The following is a 15,039-nucleotide window of genomic DNA, read 5'->3' as shown; positions in this document are numbered from 1 at the left end:
GCCTTTTCACTCCTGAAAGCTATTTATTTCTTTTATAAAATAATCTACTACTCTGCACTTCCCATCCTGATTTCTGGGAAGTTTAGATGTAAAAGTAGCACCTCATCGTTGTAATGTTATTACTGACATAAATTGAATACCAGCTTCTTCTCAGTGTTTATCACTTTTATCATTATTATTACCGTTTTGTCTCTTTATATGCATCATGTCATTTTTTAAAAAAGATTTTATTTATTTATTTGACAGACAGAGATCACAAGCAGGCAGAGAGGCAGGCAGAGAGAGAGGAAGGGAAGCAGGCTCCCTGCTGAGCAGAGAGCCCGATGCGGGGCTAGATCCCAGACACCCAGGCGCCCCTGCATCATGTCATTTAAACTGCCTTAAACCAAAGGTATGCAGGAATAGGTACCAGATTTATCTTACCACCTTATATTATTAGAAAACTGAACAGACTTCGGGCGCCTGGGTGGCTCAGTGGGTTAAGCCGCTGCCTTCGGCTCAGGTCATGATCTCAGGGTCCTGGGATCGAGGCCCGCATCGGGCTCTCTGCTCAGCAGGGAGCCTGCTTCCCTCCCTCTCTCTCTCTCTGCCTGCCTCTCCATCTACTTGTAATCTCTCTCTGTCAAATAAATAAATAAAATCTTTAAAAAAAAAAAGAAAACTGAACAGAATATATAAACAATGGTTTTCAGACATTGAGCAACAGGCAGCCGAGGACAATGACTCCTGAGACAAAAGAGTAAACAAGGTGAGCTCCATGAATATCCTAGCCTACTGCCTACAGAGATTTTTGAGGCCACAACACAAGCAAAGGTGAGCCCAAACAAAGCCTAGGATCTTACTGAGTTAAAGAAAGATAGTTGAGAGTTCAGAGAGGCTGAGGCAGCTAGAATTTTCAGGGTAAAATATCAGAGAGGAGGTATGTAAAGAGAGAGTGCCAGAGATCGGCAGAGGAGTCCTCATTCAAATCTTTAGTAGGTTATAACTTGTGTATATGTGAAAAAAACAAACAAACAAACAAAAAAAAAAAACCAAGGCTGAGGCAAGAACCACCAGAAAGAAACAGAGGAAAAATCCCTGGAGTTCACACAGGGCTGGGTATAGTTTGTGTTCCCACTAGTGAGCATGGAAACACCTCCTAATATATAGGACATCCAGTAAAATCTCAGAATGGTACTGGTTTAGAATTGGGGTCAAATTACCTCAGATTAAAGACTACCCTAGACACATAGTAATAGGGCCTAAAACCCAGGATCAAAGAGCTCATACTGATTCTAAGAAAATTGACTGCATCCCAGAACAAGGCCTAACAAAGAAATTCAACAAAATGGAGCAGCCAGTAATATAAAAAAAAAAAAGTCCAATATCCATTCAAGAATTTCCAGGCATATGCATACAAAGGAGTATTATTCAGTCATAAAATTAATAAAGGACTGATTCATTGCTACAATACAGATAAACCTTAAAAACATACTAACTGAAAGAAGTCCAACACAAAAGAGCACATATTGTATGCTTCCATTTGGACTAAACATCCCAAACAGGAAAATCCACTGAAACAGAAACTAGATTAGTGCTTATAAGAGGCTGAAGGAAGGTAGACTGGGGAGTGATTGCTAATGGGTATACGGTTTTTGGGGGGAGGGGGGTGATACAAATGTTTTGGAATTATATTTTGGTGATGGTTGTAGAACTTTGTGAATACACTGAAAACCACTGACCTGTACTCTTTCAACAAGTGGTTTTATGATATGTGAATAATAGCTCAATAAAAAAAGTTACAAGGCATGCAAAGAAGCAAGAAAGTATGACCTATAACCAGGAGGAAATATCATAGAAATAGACCCATTAAAACAGAGACAACAAAATTCGGAAACAAGAACACTAAAACAGTTGTACAAAGTTGTTCCTTATTTTCAAAAAGGTGAAGAATGATCATGATGAGAGAAATGGAAGATATAAAAAAGACCAATATGGCACCTCTATTAATGAAAAAGAAAATACCTGTAGGATGCCTGGATGGCTCAGTTAAGCGTCTGCCTTTGGCTCAGGTCATGATCTAAGGTCCTGGGGTCAAGCCCTGTATCTGGCTCCCTGCCCAGTGAGGAGCCTGCTTCTCCCTCTCCCTCTGCCTGCTGCTCCCCCTGCTCTCTCTCACTATCTCTGTCTCCTTTCTGTGTTCAACTTTTTTGATTTTTTTCTTCTGTGGTGTCTAATCTGCTGTTAATCCCATCCAGTGTATTTTTCATTACAGGTATTTTCTTTCTTTTTTTTTCTTTAATACTTTATTTATTTACTTGAGAGAGAGAGTGCACAAGTTGGGGGGGTGCGAAGGGAGAGGACAACGTTAAGCATAATATTAAGCGCAAATCAAATTCCAAAAAGAGAGAAGAGGGGCACCTCGTTGATTCAGTAGGTAGAGCACGTGACTCCTGATCTGGGATGTCATGAGTTCGAGCCCCACAGTAGGGCTTGTACTTAAAAAAAAAAGTTTTAAAAAGACAGAGAAGAGAGGATAGAAAAAAATATTTGAAGACAATGTCTGAGAAATTTTCAAACATGACAGAAACTATAAATTCTCAGCTCTAACAAGCTCAAGAAATATTACACGGAAGAAACATGAAGAAAATCACCCACACCAAGGCATTCCATAATCAGACTTCTAAAAACCATTGACAAGGAGAGAAAATTTAAAAGCAACCAGATGAATAAAGATATAGCATGTATAGAGGAACAAAGACAATAATGACAGCAACAATATTTTCAAAAAAGAAGGTGAGATAAAGACTTTTTCAGATAAATAAAAGCCAAAGGAATTCACTGCCAGCAGACCTGCACTACAAGAAATGCTAAAGTTCTTCAGGCAGAAGGAAATTTGAATTAAGATTTGGATCTACACAAAGAAATGAAGAACACCAGAAATGGCAAATGTGTGAGTAAATATAAATTGCCTCAAATCAGTTTTGAGAAGAAACAAGATTTAAATAGATAACAAAAAAATATATACATGCATAAGTAGAGGGGAAAAAAGCTCATAGCAAAAATAGGGCTCTAAGTGTCTTAGAGCAGCTCTCCAATCTGCATGACCTTGGGTGAACTCTAACTTTTCTTCAGAAAAAGATTTGCAAGGACCTCTTTGCACATGGCAACTTCTCTCAGGTAACTGATCATTTTTCACTTCATTGACCCTAGAAGCCAAGGCTGGCAGAACTGTGGGGGGGGGGGGGGTCTGTATCAATGTCTGCCTACCACACTGACCTCACCTTTGTCTGACAGGACCAAGGTACATTTACCACACTAGAAATGGAAAGTCAAGATGGATTCTTCTGTCTCTCCTCCATCTCCCCACATATCTAGCCTTTCATTAAGTTCTGGCAATGCTGACTCTTTTTTAAAATTAACTAACTGAGAGAGAGAGAGAACGAGCACACGAGCAGGGAGAGGGGCAGAGGGAGAGGGAGAAAGAATCTGAGGCAAATTCCACACGGAGTGTAAAGCTCCATCCAGGACCCAATCCCATGACCCTGAGACCCTGACCTATGACCAAATCAAGAGTCAGATGCCTAACCTGCTGAGCCACCCAGGCGCCGTGGCAATGCTACCTCTTAAATACCTCTTACAGTCATTTATTTCTCTCCCTGTCTATGGCCACTGCATTGATCCAAGCCATTGTGATCTCTCAGATGACTACTTCTTAACTCATCTCCCTGCTTGGGCTCTTACCCAACCAATTCTTCACATTACATCCAGATAGATATTTCTAAAATGTAGATTTGATCACATCTCTCTCCTTCTTAAAACCTTCCAATGGTTTCTCGTTGACCTCAGAATAAAGTTAAAAATCCTGGACACCACACTCTACCCTCACTGCTCTACTCACACTATGCTTTTTCTACGTCAGTTCCTTCATACATGCTATTCTCTCTACCTATGTTAGTCTTCTCTCACTCTTCAACCAGTAAATTCTCATTCAGCCTTCAGGGCTCAGTAGAAATGTCATTTCCAGCAAAAAGCCACTAAGTGTGTGGTAACTTGTTACAGGAGCGAGAGAAAATGAATGTGCATGGGATACTGGAGATAAGGGACTAAACACAAAACAAAGGCAAAGGAATCACCAGGATAAAGGTGAAGGGAGATCCCAGGAGCTCTGCTGTGCAAGAGAAAACTAATTCAGATTAGAGAAGACTCAGAAGAGGCGTCCCCAAGATCAAATTGACAGAATATCGGGTGGATTCAAATACGCTGAAAGGAGACTTAAACAACTGGGAGAGAATTAGTCCTGGGGCTCAATCCCATGACCCAGAGATCGTGATCTGAGCCGAAGGCAGACACTTAACCATCTGAGCCACACAGCTGCCTTGTAAGCAGTTTTAGAAAAATACTGTTTTAGAAAAATGGAAAGAAAATGAGTTTCTGTGAAAAAGAAGTTCATTAAGGTTTCCTCTCCAAATTCTAACCTCCTTTATCTCCACAAAGGCAGAGATTAGTCACAATCAGGTTTGCAGCCAAATGATAAAGACCCTGACCTGAAAGAAACTGGAGACCAAAGTAACAGAAATGTTTTATTTCTTACCACCTGCTCCTTCAAGAATGCCCCGGACTACTGCCTGAACACCACTGGGTCTCATCAACCTTTCGGAGAGCAGCTGTCCACAGAGACGCCGAAGCCAAGCTGGGGCCTGACACCTCACTTGTGTCTTCTCATCTGTGCAGGACTGAAAAAGAAGGAAAAGGCATGAATTCAGTGTCAGTGAAATAGAGAGGATGTGTAGAAATCATTAAAATATGTAAATATATACTGAGTCACACTGACAATTAACAGTATGATAAACAGACTTAGCAGAGTGGCATTTTTTTCCAAAAAGGAACCTCCTTCAGCATCACTTCTAAGAAAGTAGATATACTAAGAAACTTCAAGTGAAAAATCAAGTGAAATTTCAAACCCAGAAATAGACACATAGGTGAATAAAGTATAGATCTTAGAAATAGAAAGTTAATGTAACCAATCTCTGAATGCAGTCCTTCCAATCAAATCTAGCTTCCATATGGTCCTATGAACGTTACTCACCACTAAGGGTACAGTTCGTGACAGTAAGAGGGCATGCTAGTCCGTGCCTCCATGGTCTCAGCTACTTTGATTCCTTGCAGCACAGCACTTGGAAAAAAGAGTTGAGGGGCATCTGGGTGGCTCAGTGAGTTGAGCCTCTGCCTTCGGCTCAGGTGGCGATCTCGGGGTTCTGGGATTGAGTCCCACATCAGGTTCTCTGCTCAGCAGAGAGCCTGCTTCCCCCTCTCTCTCTGCCTACTTGTGATTTCTCTCTCTGTGTGTCAAATAAATGAATAAAATCTTAAAAAAAAAAAAGAAAAGAAAAGAAAAGAAAAAAGAGTTGAATTTCTTCAAGCACTCTTTTTTGAGAGCTTTGTGGAGTCACCATGAACAAAACAGACTTGGGGTCTCTTGTTTTGGGTCTAGAGTGTGAACTATGTTGCTGTCAATTATGGTATGAACTATGTGAACATAAAAACCAGTGAAAGAAAACATAACTAGCCTATCCTCTCTCCTTTATTTAAGGAGGACTAATAATTACCACTTATTGAGGGGGTTATGATTTGCCAGGCACTGCACTAAATAACTCACATAATCTCAAAACGGACTTGCAAGGAGTTACTATGCTATCATTAAGGAAACTGAGAGACGGAAAGGTCTACTAATTCACATAACTGCACACTGCGATGTGCTCACCTCCAGAGTACGCTGACCTCCAGAGCCTCTGCTCTTCACCATGCTCTTATAATGCACGGATTTAATCTGGCAAACTGTGGAGGCATCCGGAGAAGTCGAATGTGAGGCCAGAGGGGCCCCATGGGAGGCTACAGTAATATTCTAGAGATGAAACGAAAATGACTTCATCTAGGAGATATCTTTGTATGCCCAGCTTCGGCCGGTCCTTCCTCCTGACAGACCACTAACTCCTTTGGCCCCTAACTCTTTACTCAGCTATGGTCATAACTAAACATAGATACTATAAGCAAGTAGGTAACTCCATCTAAATCATCAAATTAAAACATTGCAGGTAGGGGCCCCTGGGTGGTTCAGTGGGTTAAGCCTCTGCCATTGGCTCAGGTCATAATCTCAGGGTCCTGGGATCGAACCCCACATCAGGCTTTCTGCTCAGCAGGAAGCCTGCTTCCCCTCTCTCTCTGCCTGCCTCTCTGCCTACTTGTGATCTCTCTCTCTCTGTCAAATAAATAAAATCTTAAAAAAACAAAATTAAAAATAGGGGCGCCTGGGTGGCAGGGTGGGTTAAGCCTCTGCCTTCGGCTCTGTTCATGGTCTCAGGGTCCTGGGATTGAGCCTCGCATCAGGGTTTCTGCTCGGTGGGGAGCCTACTTCCTCCTCTCTCTCTGCCTGCCTCTCTGCCTACTTGTGATCTCTCTCTTTGTCAAATAAATAAACAAAATCTTAAAAAAATAAAATAAAATAAAAATAAAACATTTCAGATAAATTATTATTTTTAAGAAAATATCTTATACCTACCAGAATATATACTATTGTGTTTTCAAAGGACATAAAAATAGTCCCAGGGGCGCCTGGGTGGCTCAGTGGGTTAAACTGCTGCCTTCGGCTCAGGTCATGGTCTCAGGGTCCTGGGATCGAGTCCCGTATCGGGCTCTCTGCTCAGCAGGGAGCCTGCTTCCTCCTCTCTCTCTCTCTCTGCCTGCCTCTCTGCCTACTTGTGATCTCTTTGTGTCATATAAATAATAAAATCTTTAAAAAAAAAAAAAATAGTCCCAATGATAGCACTAATGTTAATGTCTTGACTATATATATATTCCATTCAAAGAATAAGATGTCTGAACATTTCTGCCCAAAGAATATATTATCAAACAGCCAAATTTTAGTGTTAAAAAAGAGCTTCAGTTTCAGAAATTTTTTTTTAAGATTTTATTTATTTATTTGAGAGAGAATGAGTGAGAGAGAGCATGAGAGAGGAGAAGGTCAGAGGGAGAAGCAGACTCCCCAAGGAGCTGGGAGCCGGATGTGGGACTGGAACCTGGAAGTCTGGGATCATGACCTGAGCCTAAGGCAGTCGCTCAACCAACCAAGTCACCCAGGCGCCCAAAGAGCTTCAGTTTCAGAATGAATAAAATACATTTTCAATAAGATTGTCATATTCTAGTTAAATTTAAAAAATGAACAAAAATTCAAAGCAAATAAATAAAATGGCCATATCCTTGGAAAAAGCGGCCATCATTCCATTAATAGAAAAATCCTTAAAAATTATCCTAACGGCTGGGGTGCCTGGCTGGCTCAGTTATTAGAGCGTTCAACTCTTGATCTTGGGCTCATAGTGTGAAGCCTCACAGTGGGTGTAGAGATGACTTAAAAATAAAATCTTAGGGACTCCTGGGTGGCTCAGTCGATTAAGCCGATGCCTTCGGTTCAGGTCATGATCCCAGGCTCCTGGGAACAAGTCCCACATCAGGCTCCTTGCTCAGGAGGGAGTCTGCTTCTCTCTCCACCTCTGCCTGCTTGTGCGCCCTCTCTCTCTCTCTCTCTCTCTCTCTCTCTGACAAATAAATAAATAAAATCTTTTTTAAAAAATAAATAATAAATGAAATAAAATCTTAAAAAAAAATTATCCTAAGGGTCAGTGTAACTTAGTTTTACAAATATCAAAGACTCAACTAGATTATCAAATCTCCCAGGAGAAGACAACACTCTGCACATTATCACTAATGATTCACCCACAGGAGCGCCCAGGCCGGAATACCTGGGGTGGTCCTCCCTGGAGGAGAAGTAACTCTCGGACTGCTAGTGGTTGATACGCTTGATCCAAGATGTCTCTCAGGGCCTCTCTAGATAGCGTTTTTTCCTCTTCTGTTAAAACCTAAAAGAAATATATACTTGGCTTTAGCAGGCACTAGAAGATAATGTTCACGGTACTGCACGAAAACACTGACGACAAGACAGGAGAACAGGCTTCCTTCTCTTGACTCCCTTCCACATGGAGGAAGTAACAACACCAAAGCACTCCTGGCACCCTCTGCACCCCCTCACTCACCTCGAGGCAGGAGATTTTAGGCACTTACCTTATTGGTGAGTCTGAAATAAACTTACGTGAGTGTTGGCAGGTACAACTTGGCTCGTTTGTCTTCTGCGTCTTGGGAGCAAGTGTACATTCTGCTCTGCTCTTCCTTGCTGTGGATTTTACAGGGGCATATCTCCTGCCACGGGGGAGCACAGGGTGCTACAGTTTTCTAGCACTCCTTACAACTGGTAATAGTAAGTGTGTCTAACTCTGGAATGAGCTGTGAGGAAGCCCAACTGTCCCCATCGATAAGCTATATCCCCAATTTTGCACTTAGGAGCAGGAGAGATGACATTTTGAGTTTTTAGCTCACTTACTCGGTTAAATTTTAATTCACTCAGAAGTTGGGCAGCAAAGAGGAGTGCTATTTGTTTTTTGTTTTGCTTTTTTAAGATTTTATTTGTTTATTTGACAGAGAGAGAGAGATAACAAGTAGGTAGAGAGGCAGGCAGAGAGAGAGAGAGGAAGAAGCAGGCTCCCCGCTGAGCAGAGAGCCCGATGCGGGGCTCAATCCCAGGACCCTGAGGCCATGATCCAAGCCAACTGCATAAGCTTAACCCACTGAGCCACCCAGGTGCCCGAGGAGTGCTATCTGTTGGGTCTCCTTGAACCTCAACAGTACTGTTCCCCTTCAGTAACCTGGCAAAGCAGTCAGGATTGCGCCTATTACCATTTGGCAATGTGAAGCACTCGCACTGCTTAGAGCAGCTCCTGATGCTGGGACTTGCCCAGCTGCAAAACATGTACCCCCCGTGTTTCCCCTTCTGTGAACTTCTCTTTCCTTCCTACTTGGTCCTGTGTGCTTCCCTTTTCTCCCTCCTATTTGACACCCTGGGGCACTGCTTAGGTAATAGTACTAAGACCTGTCAATCCAGGGCCCCCCACCTTATCTGAGAGCCCTGGAAGCAGAAGGCATGGAGAGAAATGCCAAGACTCACACCCTGTCGTAAAGAGCACAGTGCCCTGCTCCCACAACATGAAGCCACCGGGGGAGCTCATCATTTCATGTCACTGCTCGGATGACAGCAGCTTTTAGACAAATGTTTGTGAACATATGCAGGAGAGAGAACAGAAAAAGGAACAAACAGAGAAGAACTACGATTAGAGCGTGACATAGGTGATAGAGAAATGAGGCGGGTCGGCATTATGAATCTGGCTGCAGGGGCGAAGGAATTAGCCCACATTCGAGACACAGTGACCTTCAATACATTTAGATCTTAAGAGCTCCGTCTCACTAGGCTCCTATGCTGATGTTGGTGGCCTTCTCATGAGGAACTCGGGGTCCCTGCTATGTTGTACTTACGCATCTTGTCTCTTCAGTTAATGTCTTTTGCTTCTGTAACCTCCACAGCACCTTTACAATCCAGGTACCCAAATCCTTACTATGTCAGCATGAAAAAAAACAGGCCAATACTCCTAACAGGTAATACTAACAATGAACACTGATTGAATTATGCAGTGACCCAGTGCTTTACATACTTAATTTCATTTAATCTTTCCAAGAACTTAATGAAGGACAGACGAATAGTTTAAAACTAGTATTAGTAGTAATTACTTTTTGATGAGCACTACTGGAGATTGGGCTAGGTACTTTACACACATTATCCTTAATCCTCACAACCACCCTCCAAGGCAAGTATGATTATACACATTTTATTAAAAAAGAAACAGAAGCAAGAAGAAGAAGAAGAAAGGAAACAGAGACTCAAGAAAGAACCTGCAATCATTGTCACAAAATGCCAAGAAGAAACAGGTAAAATGAACTCTCTAGGCACGCTAAGGACTAGCATCTAATAAATGACGTGCCAACCTTCTAAAAAGATTCATTTATCCACTAGATATGCTTTGGCATTCAACAGGAATTCCAGGTCTTTCCAAAAGCCCTTTTCCAAAGACCTAAGAATTGTCTTTTATAACCACACACACAAATATACACACATTCACAAAGACACATACACACACTCAATGTGTGTTTACCTCGCCCTCAGGTTTCGGTGGTTTTCTCTTGGTTGAGCAGAATCCCAGCTGGCACAAACCGGCAGCAATATCTCCAAAATGGCGGCAGAAAATCAAGCTCCCCAGAGATGCGTGACGCGCAACATTTAGAAGAACCTTGCAGCTGGTGTACAGGCGCCGGGTCGCATGAGGAGGAGCCTCGAGGCACACCACGTCCTGAACCACGGCCCCAAACTCAGTTCTGCGTCTCAAAGGGACTCCAACTCCAGGCATGAGATAGGGGCAGATACCCAAGGTGACTACAAACTGCAAGGCTGACTGGACAGTCTTCTGCTGAGAGATGCTAAGTGTTTCTGGGCTCAGGGCAGGAGCAGCTTCTGGAGTCTTCAGGTTGGGTTTACCTGGAGTGAAATCAGCTGCAAGGTGGATCATGGTTTCCTTCAAGCACAACAGCAACAATAAGGCTTGAGAGGTAAAACTCCAGGTGACATCCACAGAATTCTGTGGCCATTCTGCGTTATTAGCGATGTCATCCCTTAGGAGTTTCAGTGTCTTCCAGTGAGGATCCGTCAGCAATTTGTCCTCCAAAGCAGACAGGTTAGAATTTAAAGTAACCAACAGGACATCGTGTTTTGTGATCTGTAGCGAACTTGAGTCTGATCCTTTTGAAAGGGGGAAAAAAAAAAAGGGATCACATACACGGGAAACAAATTGTACTTCTCAGTGTGTGGATGCCTTACCCACTCCAGCTCATCCTCTGGGGCCTGGCCTAGATGTCCCTGTCCCTGGAAAACTTTCCCCAGTCGCACCACCCAAGCCTAGGCAGAATTCAAGACCCCATTTTCTGCCTTCGCAAAGCACTCTGGAATGTGGGCAGAATGGCATATAACACATTATACTTCATTGAATTTGTTTCTATTCCCCGTGTATTCTGAGGGTGGAGACCATATCTAGTCATCTTACTGGGCTTAAATTGTAGCCAAAACTAAAAAATAAAAGGCTGAATGTTTACCACAGAAGATTCATCCAAACTGTTCTAGGTGCCAGGGATAAAGCACTAAACAAAACAAAGTCTCTTTTCTCATGGAACTTACATTCTAGTGCAGCGGATCACAATATATGGGCCTAAGGGTAGGAGGGATTCATTTAATCACCTCCCCCCGAAAAAATATCTATTTTCAATCCCCTCCGCCGAAACCTTTCCTAAAATGGTCTTTTCTGCCCTCTACTGGTAAAGGAGCCTAACATGCTCACAGCAGTAGCTGACAGAGCTGACAACTCCCTCCCTGAAACACACTCATCCCTTGGCTTCTGAGACATCTCAAGGGCCGTGTCTCTGCTGCTCGGCCTTTCTCTACCAGGCCTCTACATTGTCCTGGTCTTGTCCTGAATTCCACCCTCTCTTCCTCAAGGATCTTCTCCAGGCCCATGTCTTTAAAAACCAGCTCTGAACTACGAACTACAAAATTCGTACACCCAGCTCATGCTGACTCTCCAAGTACCAAAGTAAGTAAAAAGAAAATCACATCTAGGCATATTAGAGCCAATTGTTAAAACCAGAGAGAAAGAGAAAATCTTGACAGCAGCCAGAAAAGTATGGAGTACTATATAAGAGGGACAATGCTGTGAATGACCATGAACTTATGAACACTGATAAAATTGGTAGAAAAACATCTTTAAAATACTGACAGAAAAGGGACACCTGGATGGCTCAGTCAGTTAAGTGTCTGACTCTTGATTTCGGTTCAGGTCATGAGCTCAGGGTCATGATCTCAGGGTCGTGAAAAGAAGCCTGACCAGGAGCCCGCTTAAGGTTCTCTCTCTGCCAGGGCACCTGGGTGGCTCCGTCCGTTAGACAAAAGTCTCTTTGTTTTCAGCTCAGGTCATGATTTCAGGGTTTTGAGATTGACCCCTGCATCAGGCTCCGTGCTCAGCATGGCGTCTGCTTGTCCCTCTCCCTCTGCCCCTCCCACCCCACACACTCTCTCTCTCTCAAATAAATAAAATCTTTTTAAAAATTCTCCTTCAGGGACGCCTGGGTGACTCAGTTGGTTAAGCGACTGCCTTCGGCTCAGGTCATGATCCCAGCATCCTGGGATCGAGTCCCACATCGGGCTCCTTGCTCGGCAGGGAGCCTGCTTCTCCCTCTGCATCTGCCTGCCATTCTGTCTGCCTGTGCTCGCTCTCTCCCCCTCTCTCTCTGATAAAAAAAAAAATTCTCCTTCTCCCTTTCCCTTTGGCCTTCCTCCGCTGCTCATGACATTCTCTCTAGGAAAAAAATAATAAAATACTGACATAAGAAATAAGATGTCGGGGCGCCTGGGTGGCTCAGTGGGTTAAGCCTCTGCCTTCGGCTCGGGTCATGATCTCAGGGTCCTGGGATCGAGCCCCGCATCGGGCTCTCTGCTCAGTGGAGAGCCTGCTTCCTCCTCTCTCTCTGTTTGCCTCTCTGCCTACTTGTGATCTCTCTCTCTGTCAAATAAATAAATAAAATATTTTTTTAAAAAAACAGAACACAAATTGTCTTTAAAAAAAAATAAGATGTCAACTTGGAATTCTAGATATAGTAAAAATAACCTTTAAAAATGAAAGTAAAATAAAGACATGTCAGATCAATGAAAACGAAGAGAACTGTCAGCAGTTCTGCACTACAAACAAATGGTAAAGGAAATTCTTCAAGTGGAAGGAAAATAATACTACATGGGATCTTTGGGAAGGAATAAAGAACATCAGAAACGGTAAATAGGTAAATATAAAAGACTAAGTTTTTCTCTTAATTTCTTCAAATATATGTATGTCTAAGGCAAAATCTATGGAAGTGTATTGTATTTACAACCTCTATAAATATAATAAACATGAAAATCATAATAGCATAGGGGCACTTGGGGGACTTAATCAGTTAAGTGTCTACCTTTAGCTCAGGTCATGATCTGGGAGTTCTAGAATCAAGACCCATGTCGGGCTCTCTGCTCAGCAGGGAGTCTGCTTCTTGCTTCTCCCTCTCACCTTCTCTCTCCCTCTGTGCTCTCTCTCAAATAAAGAAATTAAATCTTAAAAAAAAAATCATAGCATAAAGCCCAAGTTGGGGTATGGGAGCCATAAAATGGCCCTTATAGTTGCAAGGTTCTTAACTGTTCATGGGAAGTAGTAACAATATTAACTCCAAGCAGATCGTGAAAAATGAAGGATATGTACCGTAGTTCCAGGACAACTATTAAAAATACAAGGCAAAGAGGAGGGTTATGGTTAGAAACCATAATAACACACTGACACTGTAAATGAATATAAGAAGTAACACACTTTAAAACTAAAACACCTTCTAAGAAACAAATTAGAAAGAATTAAAATAGGATAACTAAAAGAGTACTCAGCAGAGCATTACTTATAATAGCATAAAATGAGAAGTATATATTCACTAACAGGAGACCTGATGAGTAAATAACCGTCTACCTGTACCTAACATACTACATGTAAGTGTAGTATTTATTTTGTTTATTATTTATTGTCTCTTTGCCAACTAGAATAAAAGCTACTTGCAGACAGAAATATTGCTGTTTCATTCATTGTTGTATTCTCCTTGCCTGGAACAAGGCCAGTCAGATAAAGTAGTGTTGATCAAAACAGGTAGTAGATGAACAAATGAATAATGGAATATTTGTAGCCATTAAGTTATCTCAAGGGACACCTGGCTGGCTCAGTCCAGACAGCATCTGACTCTTGATACTGGGGTCATGAGTCCGAGCCCCAACTGGGTGCAGAGATTACTGCAAAAAAAATTTCACTGAATATTATTTAAAGACATGCTCATTCAATATATTCTAAATAAGTATATTCTAAAGTGAACAGAGTGGTGGAATGACTGGATGGCTCAATGGGTTAAGAGTCTGCCTTCAGCTCAGGTCATGATCCCAGGGTGGTGGGATAGAGTAGCTTATAGAGCTCCTCGCTCAGCAGGAAGCCTGCTTCTCCCTCTACCTGCTGCTCCCCCTGCCTGTGTATACTCTCTCACACACAAATAAATAAAATAATAAATACACAAATAAATAAATAAAGTGAAAAGAGATGGCGCCTGGGTGGCTCAGTCAGTTAAGCGTCTGCCTTTGGTTCAGGTCATGATCCCAGGCTTCTGAGATCAAGCCCCATATCAGGCTCCCTGCTCAGCAAGGAGTCTGCTTCTCCCTCTTCCTCTGCCTGCTGCTCCCCTTGCTTGTGCCCTCTATCAAATAAATAAAATCTTTAAAAAAAATAAAGTGAACAGAGTATGAAATACTATATGAGCAAAAGATATGAACAGTTTATGGAAAAAGAAATGCAAATGACTTCTAAACATAAAAATATGATCAACCTTGTTCGTAACAGAAAAGTAAATTAAAACTATACTGAAATAGCACTTCCCATTTATCAACTGGCTAAAATCCAAAAGTTTTATAACACATTATGTGGCAGGGTTTTGGGAAATCACGCACTGTCATACATTTCTGGAAGAAACGAAAATGGTAACATTCCTGAAGAGAGCAATTTGGCAATATCTAACAAAATTATATACGTATTTAACGTTTGGCCCAGCAATCCCACTTTTTAGGAATCTATCCTATAGATAAATACACAGGCAAAAATGCGAAATTACATATACACAGGCTATTCATTGTAGTGCTTCTTGTATTAACAGAAGACCTGAGACAACCCAAATGTCCATTAAAAGAGACGTGACTGAATAAACAATAGTATATCCAGATAACGGCATGCTTATAAAGGAGGAAAATTGCTGTGAACCATGATGTGGCAATCTCTAAGACATTAAATATTAAAAGTAAGGTATAAGGGGCACCTGGGTGGCTCAGTAGGTTGAGCCTCTGCCTTTGGCTCAAGTCATGATCTCAGGGTCCTGGGATCAAGCCCCACATCAGGCTCTCTGCTCAGCAGGGAGCCTGTTTCCCCCTCTCTCTCTGCCTGCCTCTCTGCCTACTTGTGATCTCTCTTTCTGTCAAAT

The 15,039-nt window shown here is 42.2% G+C and overlaps 1 protein-coding gene across 1 annotated transcript in view; it reads right to left on the bottom strand.

Annotated features, from left to right (window-relative positions):
• The window catches only part of TANGO6 (transport and golgi organization 6 homolog), a 189,551-nt gene that overhangs the window by 165,242 nt on the left and 9,270 nt on the right, over window positions 1-15,039 (bottom strand). The window contains exons 2-4 of the mRNA XM_032324977.1: window positions 10,071-10,711; window positions 7,776-7,892; window positions 4,574-4,715 (exon numbers count right to left, since the gene is read on the bottom strand). Of these exons, the coding sequence (XP_032180868.1) occupies window positions 4,574-4,715; window positions 7,776-7,892; window positions 10,071-10,711 (900 nt within the window). The remainder of the gene's footprint in view (window positions 1-4,573; window positions 4,716-7,775; window positions 7,893-10,070; window positions 10,712-15,039) is intronic.

The sequence above is a fragment of the Mustela erminea genome, chromosome 19, assembly GCF_009829155.1.
Source record: "Mustela erminea isolate mMusErm1 chromosome 19, mMusErm1.Pri, whole genome shotgun sequence".
Classification (NCBI taxonomy): Eukaryota; Metazoa; Chordata; class Mammalia; order Carnivora; family Mustelidae; genus Mustela; species Mustela erminea.
Note: the sequence above shows the minus strand (reverse complement) of the source record. Positions and strands in the feature narration are given on the sequence as shown.